Here is a 13,074-nt window from a genome sequence, read left to right on the forward strand (position 1 = left end):
ACCATCTCAAAAGTGACGTTTTGTGGCATATTTGATAGATTTTTCATATTAAAGCTTGAATCGGAGCGTTTTTAATGACAAAACCAGTTAAAATCTTTCACAAAAACTAATCAAATCAATTGAAATAGACATTTAAGTGTTTAAAAAGCGTCCAAAATCTTTCGTTAGATGAACCTGAAATTTGAGGCCAAAATCAGCCCTTACCGGACCTACTCCTTTGAAAGATTTCATTGTTAACAAATTGTCTTTAATTCAAAATTCTGTCAAATTACAAAATGACAATATTTTGGCACTAGTGATGGTAGGTTTTATACTAACAACACTAGCATATGATAGGTATTTGTTCACAAATTTTTTCTCAAACGTGTTTTTTTTTCAAACGCATTACTCAAAATACCAAGAAGTGACCAGAGTAAAAGATGCAGGTGAGCGGTACAAGAGAGACTCAAGTTTGAATTACATTAAAGATGTCATATTCAGAAATGATCAGCTACAATATATTGTGTATTTAATAAAACAAAATTATATACCAGAATTGACTTGAAATCGGGTTGTCTATATCATGGTTTTAGATGTCTCTTTACTTTGATTTAATTATGCATCATGAAGAGGTAGTGTATTTCTAAACATATTTTATTCCAAAACAATATATCACTGTAAATATACCATAGTAAAATTGGTAATCTGTTCTACATTAATTGTGTAAAATGGTTAAAATAAATAAATAAATGTTATTAGTCCGTTATTTCAGCTGGAAATTCGGTACAGATCAACAATTTTCCATCATCCGTTTTCACTTCTAAATCTGCAACTAAACGCAGCTGAAAAAAAATATCGATAAAAAACAATATTTGACAAAAACAAAACAAGCAAACTCATTGAAACTGAAAACTCATCACTTGGCGTTCGAATAAATACAGTTGAAGATGTACTGATCATAAACTGTAGTTTTTATATATTTTGTCAGATGCCAATATTTTTACTTTCTTGAAACTGACTTCACCACGTTAATTGATTGCACATTGCTTGCTTGATATCCAGTTACAAATTTCATGTATTCAGGACAGTAAGGGGATACACTTAATACAATACGTATGTTTTTCAAGGTCGGAAGACTCAGATGAAGAGCGAAAAATTTGAGCTGTCACTTAAAATACAACAGCCGGCGTTTTGCATTTGCGCCGATCTGCATTTCATTTGCGCCGATTTTTTCTTTCACTTGCTCCGTTTTTTTTTTCTTCATTTGCGCCGATTATTTTACAGGTAAATTACAGGTGAAAAGATATAAGAAGATGCGGTATGAGTACCAATGATACAACTCTCTATCACAGTCATGTTATAGTTGTTTATTCTTTAGTTTTCTATGTTGTGTCATGTGTACTATTGTTTGTCTGTTTGTCCCTTTCATTTTTAGCCATGGCGTCGTCAGTTTATTGTCGATTTATGAGTTTGACTATCACTCTGAAATCTTTCGTCCCTCTTTTATTTACCATTTATCAACCTCTTCCGTAAGCCAGTTGTACAAATGTTATGAATTGTCAATCGTAACATGTATATAACTGTTGTCCTCTGCTCACTACGGGGAGGTGGAAGTAGGATTTCGAGCAAGATAAATCAATATAAAAGCTATTTATTTACATACTTTAAAATCAAGAAGTTAAAACCTAAGATAAAAGCACTATGTAAATGCTAAAATGAAGGATTCAAATCCATTAAAACGGAATACATTCAAATCACAAATTTGTTCTTGTCGAGTGTGTATAGGCAACACATCTAATATATTCCTATAATTGTCGCTAACGGGGTCCATCTTTTCTTTGTCTGGCTTACGTACAATGTACTGAAGCGAGCATTTCTATAGAGTTCGTGAAATGAGATGGATAGCGTTCCAGTGTGCATATATGTGTACTTAGTCTGTAGGCTAAGAATGTAAGACATTTGTCATCAGAAGGAAAGTCAGACATATTTTCAAACGTGAAACAGTCATTGATTTCATTTGGGGGAAGGAATGGTAACCCGAAAAAAGGGGATAGCCATTTACCAATGTCACTTAATTTGTCTTTATACTCTGTGCTCAGCCCATGTAAAAGTATTAACTTACCTGTAACTTACCTGTAAATCCAATTAGGAGAAAAAATAAAATCGGCGCAAATGAAAAAATGAAATCGGCGCAAATGAAAGAATGAAAATTTTCAAAATCGGCGCAAATGTCATACGCCCACAACAGCATTTTGGATGGGGGCAGACAGATTGCCTTGTAACATGCGGACGTCTCACCTTGACAAGCTTTTTTTTTTTGGCCGGTCTGAAGAAGTTTAACGCGACCAAAGTTTTTACAGCCAGCCACCCTTTACAACAATATGCCGAATCAAATTCATTCTACTTGAAAAGTCATTAACTTTGATTAGAAATAATACTTCAGATTCCAAAAATATAACTGACCTTAGGATACGCTGATTCAACATAAATGGTATCTGTAAAAGTTGTAAATACTTCTTTTTCAATGGGACATTTTATACTATTAACGCATGCATCCTTGTTTAATATGAAAGGCGTTTTAATTGAACCAATATATCCATATATACTTGTAGTGGCACTTTTGATATTGTCATCTGAAAAAAAGCATAAATCGATTTGTTATCAAACATTGTCGTCCATTTTAATCAAATTTCCCAAGAAGTACTTTTTAACAATGAGCAATCTTTTATATAACGAATTTATACTTTCGAGCTGAATGTTTGTAAAGCAAACAATGTATAAAGAGACATGTGGAACAACTTTATAATATATTTGAAAATATGTCCATTAGAATGGAAATGACCAAGAATCATATTTTTATTGTTTCAAAAGATTGGGCTACATATCTACTTTAATGAATATATATGAAGGTCAACCAGGTACACATTTAATACAAGACAGAGAAATGGATTTAAGCCAATGGAGATTTTTTTACCGAATTTACTCCTTAAATACTTACTTTGAGTGTATTTATTGTAGAATAGCTGACTGTCAAGTTTAACAAATGCTTCATCGTTTTTTAATCATATTTTGGTGTACATGATAGTACGTTGCGTACATGTGTTACTAGTTTAAGTTTCTAATGTTTATACTAATGTAATACAATTTCTCTTTTTCCATGATGTAAGAAATTGAAAGTACAAATGGCGTAAGTAAAATTTATGGTCAGGTTGTTCTTTTTAATTCAAACAGTGTCTAACCCGAATGATGTCAATCGTTATATTCTGCCGATCTCCGACTGCTACATTGCCTCGATAGGCTATAGGCCGCTTAGCTGGACGTATATAATTATTCGAGTTGAACAGTTTAACCGACATTCACATTTGTATAATGATTAACAAAACTGATGAAATGAATAAAAGAATACTTACTTGGTGTCAGTTGAACAGTCAGTGTTACATTTGTATTCCTTTTAAAGAGACATGGGCCTTTAGGACAACCAGACACTTCAAAAGTACTTATTATGGCTGCACTTGATCCTTTAAAATAATATTACAATGCACAAGTTAATACATGACAATAATATGCAGATCGTTAACGTTACTGGCACGGAACATCATCGTCATCATCAATACACGTCATCGTCACAGAATTGTATGACTTTTCGAACTTTCTTTTTATCTTTTTTCTCTCTCTTCTCTTTTTACCTATGAAAACTTGTATTATATTCTATAAACTGTTTGCTTGATATGCATGTCCATTATATTATACTGTTATTGTAACTTTATATTGTATTATGGAGAAGACTTCATAAGTATGATTTACTTGTATCTAATCCATTTTGCCTTAATTCAGCAAATAAAATAATTTTATGTTTAAACTAATATACAGATTGAATAACCCCCATAACATTTCAAATTTATTTCATTATTTGTCAACATTCTCATAAGTAAGATGTACAGTAAGGCGTAATAAATCCAAAGCTTTTCTGAATAAAAAAAAAAAAGATGTCATACATAAAAATTTATTTGATGGTATTCAGATCTATCTTAGTGGTAATTGTTGAACCTTGTAAAGCAATGTCAACATTAAAACGAATATTAAGTATATTGCAAAAAATAATGCAATACAAGAGTGAGGAATAAACATACCACAGTCCTTGAATTCAGTACTAACTGCACCAAATATAAATTGTGCTAGTATAGACCATACATGCAGAAACACACGCAAAATCGATGCCATCTTTACAAATTATTACAAGAAAATAGCCACAAAATGAATTTATATACTTTTCAAGTATTAAAAATTAGTCTTTCGACATTCACTAGTCGAATCAAATTACGAGATTACAAGTCCCGATAAATTGAACCATCAGGCGATATAAATGATAAGTTAATTTATGTGTCTTTACTTTTAATATTGTTCGTCAAGTACACATCTACTTTTGCATAGGTACTAGTTTTGTACTTAAAATTTGTAGTACTTAAAATATTGGTACATAAATAATACCAGCAATGATCACAGTATTCCATGTTTGAAAATAATAACTTTATGAGATTTGAAATTGACAAACTTTCAAAATGCTGAAAATGTAAGCGTGCAACCAAAAATCTGTAGTACTCAAATTTCAAGTACAAATCAAGTACTGTAAAATACAGGTACCTAAATATTACAATAATTTTAAAGTAACAAAATAGTACTGAATATTAAAAGTAGATCCCAGTACTACAGATTTCTGGTACAAAAATAGTACCTATGCAAAAAGTATCGGTGGGTAGCCCATGTAGAAATCTTGGTGGATATCGTTCATATCTGGTTTAAAAGAATTATAAATGCATATCAAATGAAAAAATAAAGACACTCGAAATATTTATTCATTCTATTTTTAAAACACATAGTCAAGATAGATGTACATGTGAAAACTAAAAGACAAAATCAAATAATGTTGATAATATAACACATAACAGGTTTTGCAATTGTGAATCATATTTTGGCATAGGTAGACCGTGAATGAAATAGGCAGTCAGTATTCTGGACTTGCAAAAAAAAAATAAACCCGCGTGTTATCATAAAGTCTGCAATAGCTTACAATTTGGGAAATGTATACAGATAAATACACGGTGAGGGGTTGCAATTATTTTCTGTATACTGACCAAATTATGTTTTGTCAATAAAAGTTTTAGAGGGGATATTACGTTTAGGAATAGAAGTTTTAGAGGGGATATTACGTTTAGGAATTTTCTGATGTCAATTGATGCATGTTGTTTTACGGATTTCTTTACAAAATGATTCATCTTGACCATTTTATCCACGAATGGAGTAAAGTTTTACATGAATGGATATTATTTAACAATTAACCATCATTCCGTTTATCAGGACGCTTAATAACCAAAACGAAGCAAATGTCTTTTCACTGTCGAATGTTACGACTAGATATAAGTATACAATTCTCAGTCGGTTGACGGCAGTATCGTCATTTCAGATGTCGAAGGTAATTTCATCGAAAGTATACAATGCTGAAGGCAGTACGGATGCCTATAATTGCTTACATCAACTTCATTTGAACTTGGTAAATAGTTGTCTCATTGACAATTATACTAAATTTCCTTATTTTCATAATGTAGTGTAATTGATAACCGACTGGATGCATTCTAAACTGAATTCCTTAGGTTGTTTTTTTTACAATTATTTGTTTTCTTTCTTAACAAATTACACTCGTTACCATAAAACAACTCACAAGTTCATAAACCTAGATGATAACAAAATAAACGCCGCATATTTCAAAAATAGGTTTTCGTTCGTCTTTGATGTCTTGATCAAATAAGATAATACAATTGTAAGTTATAGATAAGATATGGTGTGATCAGAAAAAGAAACGAGGAAAAAATGGCGTGATATGTTATCAAATTTGTGTATTCATAATTGATTCTCTCAACCCTGTAAAACTTTCAGTTTGTATACATTTTTATGAAAGTTCCAGTAGAATATTTTACAGTTACACGTATTCCAATATCAGGTGATTTTCAGCCGAGGAATGCAACTATGTACGTGTCAAAAAGTGATCGTACCATTTTTGATCTGGTACCATGTGACAATATTTCGTAATGGCATGGACAACATAGATAAGGTTAGTAGTAATTACTCTTATCTTTCCTCTTCCTTTCTCGTGTGACCAGTAGATCGTCATGATGTCCCCCAAAACTGTGGTTGTTATTTTGTGTTTTGTAGTACTGCAGTTAGTCTCTGCAACAGTCTTCAAAGATTGTGGTAGGTTCATTTTTGTTTGGAACCCTTTTTAAGTCATTTTTGTTTCGTGCACATGTTAATTCGGCAAAGCAATCAAGTAAATGAGTTGAATAGCTCAAGCACATTAAAATTGCTTTACTGCTTCTTAATTAAGTAGTAATTCAACGTTAGAGGCCAATGTTCAAGAGTAAAATGCTTATGCCAAGCTGAATAAAGAGGTATAATTCTATAATTAAATAATTTATTAATTGGTTGTTTGTAACACCTGTAACGTCTAGTGAATGATTTCGTGAATATAATCGACGATTACAATTTTTCCACTTTACGACAAATTCATTATTTTGGAAAATGCTAAAGGATAAGCCAAATGCTACAGGCCGAAAATTTAACTGTTGTCGAACCGGTATATTAGATAGCGGCAGACAAAATTCTTTCTTCATCAGGTCATTAAAGGACACCTTAAAGGTTATCGGAAGGTTTTTGTACGTAAGAGATAGCGCAAGACTCTTTGTGAGACATCGAATGAAACATCACCATTCAGTACGGACGTGACTTTATTAATCCTAAAATATCAAACTGGCGGACATCTTAACATATGATTTAAAATCTATTAGAAAAATCCAGGTGACCATACATAATTCCAAGTGAAATCTTTTAGATCTATTTCGAATGACTGAATAGTATCGAAGGATTGGAAACATAAGAAAATTTGCAAATTTTATGGAACATTTTATCAAATTAATCAAATTATTTCTAGAAAAAAAAGAACAAGGGCTATTTACTGCATATCAGCCATACGATATGCAGCCATGTACTTATCCATCTGAAAAGTCATGTATAAATGAATACTTATCTGCTCAATATAAAACATACTCTTTTGTTTAGGCAATTTCCTTTGTGCTATAGTTAGACTGAAATATTTGAGACGTATTGATTCATGCCACTTTGGTCCAAGCAGTTTTCTATTCTGCTACTATAAATACCGGTGTCCTATGTTAATTTGATAAATTGAATGCCTTGTCTGATGTGATTCTTGCATATAAGGATTGACACCATGCAGTGTCTTCCTTTGGATTCGCCAAAGTACAATTTCTATAAAGCAGACGATTGTTATAAAGAAATTTCCGAAACAAGTTAACTCAATAATAACATTAACGGTACCAAATTTCCTGCACCAGATACGCATTTCGACAATACATGTCTCTTCTGTGATTCTCGTGGCCAAAATATTTGAAATCCAAAGCTTATATAAAAGATGAAGAGCTATCATTCAAAAGGTCCAAAAAGTATAGCCAAATCCGTGAAAGGAATCAGGGCTTTCAATAAACTTTAAAACAGAAAACATACATTTAAGTTTAAGGAGCTTAGACGTAATGAAACCTTTATGTTTTTTAGGAACAAATGCAGGTACCCTTGCAAGTGTAGATGTTTCAGATTGTCCTCAAAATACAGTTCCATGTCCGTTTAAGAGGGGAACAAATGTAACGTTGGTTGTAAAACTGACACCAAGTAAGTTTTAAAATTTAAGCTATTGCAAAGTTTATAGATATGTTTATAGTTAACTTTTATAAATTAATTTTAATTGTATTCTCACGTGGAAAAAGACTTTCTTCCAGAACTGCATTCATGAAAATGAATTCCTAGAAAGAAAAAAAATAGAAAAATAAACGTTTACTGACTTGTAGGAAAAATATGTATTGTTACTGATTATTACACACATATTAAATGATACACATAACAACTCAGTACATTCTTAAATGTCAACAAAAGCTTACTACAACAACAACAAATGTATTAGTCCAAATAAGTTTAGGAATATACCATCTGAAAATTCTTTGTAATCTCCAATAGACATCTAAATGCTATCAAATGCTAACATGATCTTACATATACGGCTTATATTTTTTTCTTTTTTATGATTTTTGTTTTATGATAATATTTTATAAAATAAAGAAGCTAAAAGGGTTGTTTGCACATAACGGGAGAATATGGCATGACGTAAATCACAGTTCTAACAAATCTATCTGTACGTTGCTCGTTTTGTTTTATTTAAAAAAACAACACAAAATTAGTTCATTTTATAGTTTCGATGTCCTTTACATGTTTTTCCAATTTTATTTGCTTCTGTCATTGCAAAGTATAATTTGGTCAAAATAGTCTTTAAAATGTAATATTAATATCTTTAATAATTATAATTGAGGATCCCATTAATTCTGTCGTTTCCAATAAAACGAAAGAGGTAATGTCACTTCCACACACATTTGTTCAAATAGAGAGTATATTTATACCTAGTGAAAATTGTAATGTAATATTAAAAACATGAAAATCAAAGTATAATTCATGCCTACAAGTATCTTATAAACCTGGTTTGTAATGAAGCACTGAAGTAAATGTTTAAAATTACGACAAACTGTGTTCGAAATGCGCAAGCACTAATTATCCTTTAGTAAGACACATGTATCTTGGCGTGTAATATAATAGTATACATACATGATTGTATGTTTTTGTTTTCCTTCTGCACAAGCAGTATGCAAATTTGCGTGGACAGATTGGTTATTTAAGAAATGGTATGCATAATCATAAAAAAATAAGCAGTATGCAAATTTGCGTGGACAGATTGGTTATTTAAGAAATGGTATGCATAATCATAAAAAAATATCGCCGGTGTTTATGCATACTTAAGTTTAAACTATCGTTTCAGCCGAAGCCTCAAAAGGAGCAACATTAAATCTTTACGGCATAATTGCTGGAATAAAAACGCCTTTTCAAACAAAGGTAGATGCTTGTAAAAGCGACATAACTTGTCCTATTACTCAGGGACAAGCAACAACATTCACAGCTGTAGTATATGTTCAACCAGCATATCCAAAGGTGAGGGGTGCATTCTTTTAGTTATGATTAGTACATCTGTAAATGGATTGATTTGTAATAATTTAGAGAAGTTGATCAAAAGATGATCAAATGACAGAGGGGTGGACAAGGATTTTTTTTAAAGTAAAACATTGAGAGAGACAGAAAATACCAACTTCAAAATGGCGAAAAATACTTAAGGAATAATTCTTTTTTGTTTTTGTTTTTTTTTCTATCAGAACTTAACAATAATAACGATATTTTTATTATCGAATATTGAAGCAAAATCACATTTGTAACATAGGCATAAATGATATCTTAATTAAATGTGAACTTATTTGCTAAGTTTTCTCACCGCTATCATTTCATGAGTCATTCTCTGTAAGCAACACATTTTCTGATATAGAGTTGGAAAGAGAGTACCTCAAAATTTAATAAAACTTCATTCTTTATACTCCCATATTAAATATATTTGAAATTTGGTGCTAGAAACAACCTTTATGGCATACTGAAACAAACAAATAGTTATCAAAGGAACCAGGATTATAATTTAATACGCCAGACGCACGTTTCGTCTACATAAGACTCATCCGTGACGCTCAGATCAAAATAGTAGTGCCAATAAGTGTAAGGTGATATATGCCTGGGATAAGAAAATCCTTAGTATTTCGAAAAATTCATACTTTTGTAAACAGAAAATTTATAAAATGATTACATAATTGATATTCATGTCAACACCGAATTAAAACCGATGCATTTAAGGGGTTTTGCTTTGGATAGGAACGGAGACTATGGGACAGTGCATTAAAATTGAACATATTTAAGAACATACTGTTAATATCAGTCAGAAAATGCTTGTCTCATAGATCGGTACTTAGAATAAAAATAAACAACAAAATCTAAGTATCTATTCAGGTATACAAGCGAGTAATGAAAGTTATTTCATAGGCCAATTTCATTTAATAAATAAGCCATATTTGCTAAATTATGAACATTTTGTTAGTGAACGGATCATGGTAAATAAGGAGGGATGAATGGACAATCATTAACAAATTCCCCTTCATTATGTGTTTAAACTTCTTGTCCATTTTTGTCGAATGATGCATGAATAAACTCATCATAGATACCAGGACTAAATTTTGTAGCCATCAAAAGATTGAACTATTGAGAGATATTGTTATTGTTAAATCATGTGTATATCATTATGTATTCCTATTAAATAGGAATATTCTGTAATAGTTGATCGAGTTGATATTTAATATCAAACAATCAAATAGTATGTGAATAGTTATTTATATTATTTTGTTTCAGCTCCGCCTAGTGGTAGATGTAGAATTGACATCAGATGATGGCAAATTTCTTGTTTGTGTCCAAGTTCCTGCTGAAATAACAGATTAGTCTATAATGCATTGCTTGATAACATATTATTTTCTTACTTATAAACAATATCTCATACGTATTGTTCTAAATTGAATAAAAATTAAATATGCCTAGAGTAGAAATAAAACAAAAACGTGTTTTAATTGTTGTGTCTATCGGAAACATGTTGTTCAATCCTTTATTCTAAGATGAATAAAAAAATCCCCAAACAATACTGAACTCCTAGGTAAATTTAACAAGGAAACTATGCTGTATCCATACTTTGACTATTTTATTTATTATGTCTGTTTAGTTCATGCATCATTATAAATTTAACGAAATTTGATGAGACTGTCATCAAAGTGAGAGATTAAGGGCCTTAAAACCACGTTTAATCCACCATTTTCTACATTTGAAAATGCCTGTACCAATTCAGGAATATGACAGTTCTTGTCCATTCGTTTTTTATGTGTTTTGTCATTTCATTTTTGCCATGTGGTTATGGACTTTCCGATTGGATTTTCCTGAGTTCAGTATTTTTGTGATTTTACTTTTTCCATAAAAACAGACAAAATCAAATGTTAGACCCTTTTAATCAGGGGAGCGAATTAAACACAACTGTCATATTCCTGATTTGGTACATGAAGTTTCTGAAGATAATAATAAATTAAACCTGATTTCATACCTAGCTTAATCTCCCAACAACATATCACACTTCTAATTTTCCTAACCAGTCGTAAAATATTGAAGGTACAAGTATGTAAATTCGTTTTTAAGAAACAAGTTTACGCAAAATACCGAAGTAAAAGGCAAACTCACCAAGGAGAAATCCATAAAAACTGACAAATCAAACAAAGACCATTTCATCCAAGGGAAAGCATGGAAAACAACTGTCATATTCCTGAGTAGGTACAGGATTTTTCTGATGAAAAACTTGGTGAAACCTGATTTCATAGCTAGATAAACATTTCACATACTAGTAATGTATCAATTCTAATTTTCCGAACCAGTCGTAACATTCTAAAAATAGGTAGATTCGTTTTTCCGAAACAAGTATCAACAAAATACTGAACTCAAAGGTAAATTCTAAAAAAGGAAGTCCATACAAACTAACAAAATCAAAAGTAAGTTTTTATCAACATAATGAAGGCACAAACATGTAGTTTCGTTTGTTAGAAACAAGTCGGAGGAAACATCATTAGTGTACCGTGGATTTACTTTCCGAATCCAAAGAACACTTAAGTTCTATTGAATAATTTTCATAACAGCCTGGACAAGCGCAATAATGTTGGTAAAAGTATCTTTAACTTGTTTTTCACCGACTACCGATAACAGCTATTTTACGCTCACTTAGTTTGTCGGAGATTTAAACAGAATACAACAGTAAAGTACATGCAGGTGCACGAAAAGAAAGAAATAAAGTTTAAGTATTCAACATTTAAATCAACACACTAGATTTTGTCCTCTGTTAGTTATACGCATTATTTGATTTAGGCGTTCAGAACCTTCGGCGACCCCACATTTTAAATTCTATAACACGTACGATATGACAAGTGGGCGTTATAGACGTACAATCACCTAATCTGACCCAGTCAATTGATAACCTGAGCGTATGAAGAAATGGTCTTGTCCACGCTGTTATGAAAACGATTCTATTTCATGGCGATGCATCGTAAAAAATGCAACCGCCAAATTCTTTTTTTCCAATTCTTTGGACATCACTACGCTCAACAGAATACAGGCGTACTAGAAACGGTCGGGAATCACTCCATGCTACTACACTACAGTGAGCAATTTTATTCAACACATGTATTTTTGCATTTTGCATTTTCTTAAGAAATAAGCACGTTACGACAAATCTTTAGATTTGATATATTTTTACATTTTTATATGTATATATTTCAAGAAATAAGTGCTTATATGCATTATAAAACGGACGTATCCTACTAAAATGTTGTATGGAAGATTAAAAGAGTAATTGGTTCACCGATACGCTTAGCTTTAAAACACATACATGTATATGTTTTTTTTTATTAATGAACAACGATTTGTGACAAATTCGCCTTAGAGTGATTTTTGCCATAATATACGTTCTTTATAATTTCCTCAAAACGACGAATTTAATATCCTTAAAATTTGATGGCAAGTTATAACCACTTTAATAAATTAATCCTAGTTTGTCTTTAGAGATAAATCGAGATTAGCTCATCTGTTATTTCCACACTACTACTATTTCCACGAGCATTAGAGAATAACTTTATGGCACTTATTCAAAAAGGCACCACCGATCAGTCAGTGCAACTATTGATATAGAAAGTATAACGAAATAAAAGAAATTGTTATCAAGGATGTGAACTTTCACTGATTTTGAATTATCTGAAAAGACAGCATCACGGTCTGAATTGAAATTAATAAGTTTTTTCATTGCCTTTCATGCAGATCGGTAGGTCACATTAGTCTATGCATCATATACTTATGTACCCCGAGACGGAATATAAGTATAAATTTATGCACACTGAATATATATATAAGAATACATTTTAATCCTTTTACGAAATGAAAGGTGTTATAATCATGATAATCCTTGTCACGTTTTAGTTAATAATCAACTCATAGTTTAGGATGATGATATTTCAACAACTTACGTTTCATATTTGTTCG

The 13,074-nt window shown here is 31.4% G+C and overlaps 2 protein-coding genes across 2 annotated transcripts; one reads left to right on the top strand and one right to left on the bottom strand.

Moving 5' to 3' along the window:
* Positions 1–491: 491 nt before the first annotated feature.
* Positions 492–4,259, bottom strand: LOC139514953 (NPC intracellular cholesterol transporter 2 homolog a-like). The gene is made up of 4 exons (XM_071304534.1): positions 4,110–4,259; positions 3,390–3,497; positions 2,443–2,612; positions 492–821 (listed from the first exon to the last, which is right to left on the bottom strand). Exons 1-4 carry the CDS (start codon positions 4,198–4,200, stop codon positions 735–737), a joined length of 456 nt encoding a protein of 151 aa, XP_071160635.1. The 5' UTR covers positions 4,201–4,259; the 3' UTR covers positions 492–734.
* Positions 4,260–6,079: 1,820 nt separating this feature from the next.
* On the top strand, positions 6,080–10,572 carry LOC139514955 (NPC intracellular cholesterol transporter 2-like). The gene is made up of 4 exons (XM_071304535.1): positions 6,080–6,225; positions 7,600–7,713; positions 8,906–9,075; positions 10,366–10,572. Exons 1-4 carry the CDS (start codon positions 6,144–6,146, stop codon positions 10,450–10,452), a joined length of 453 nt encoding a protein of 150 aa, XP_071160636.1. The 5' UTR covers positions 6,080–6,143; the 3' UTR covers positions 10,453–10,572.
* Positions 10,573–13,074: the final 2,502 nt, after the last annotated feature.

The sequence above is a fragment of the Mytilus edulis genome, chromosome 3, assembly GCF_963676685.1.
Source record: "Mytilus edulis chromosome 3, xbMytEdul2.2, whole genome shotgun sequence".
Classification (NCBI taxonomy): Eukaryota; Metazoa; Mollusca; class Bivalvia; order Mytilida; family Mytilidae; genus Mytilus; species Mytilus edulis.

What these genes read in the sequence shown, in the direction of transcription:
- LOC139514953 (XM_071304534.1), bottom strand. Translation starts at nt 4,200, where the DNA reads ATGGCATCGATTTTGCGTGTGTTTCTGCATGTATGGTCTATACTAGCA. An exon ending in TACTGAATTCAAGGACTGTG is followed by an intron (nt 3,498 to 4,109) that starts GTATGTTTATTC and finishes ATTATTTTAAAG; the next exon opens with GATCAAGTGCAGCCATAATA. An exon ending in GACTGTTCAACTGACACCAA is followed by an intron (nt 2,613 to 3,389) that starts GTAAGTATTCTT and finishes GCTTTTTTTCAG; the next exon opens with ATGACAATATCAAAAGTGCC.
- LOC139514955 (XM_071304535.1), top strand. Translation starts at nt 6,144, where the DNA reads ATGATGTCCCCCAAAACTGTGGTTGTTATTTTGTGTTTTGTAGTACTG. An exon ending in GGTTGTAAAACTGACACCAA is followed by an intron (nt 7,714 to 8,905) that starts GTAAGTTTTAAA and finishes CTATCGTTTCAG; the next exon opens with CCGAAGCCTCAAAAGGAGCA. An exon ending in TTCAACCAGCATATCCAAAG is followed by an intron (nt 9,076 to 10,365) that starts GTGAGGGGTGCA and finishes ATTTTGTTTCAG; the next exon opens with CTCCGCCTAGTGGTAGATGT.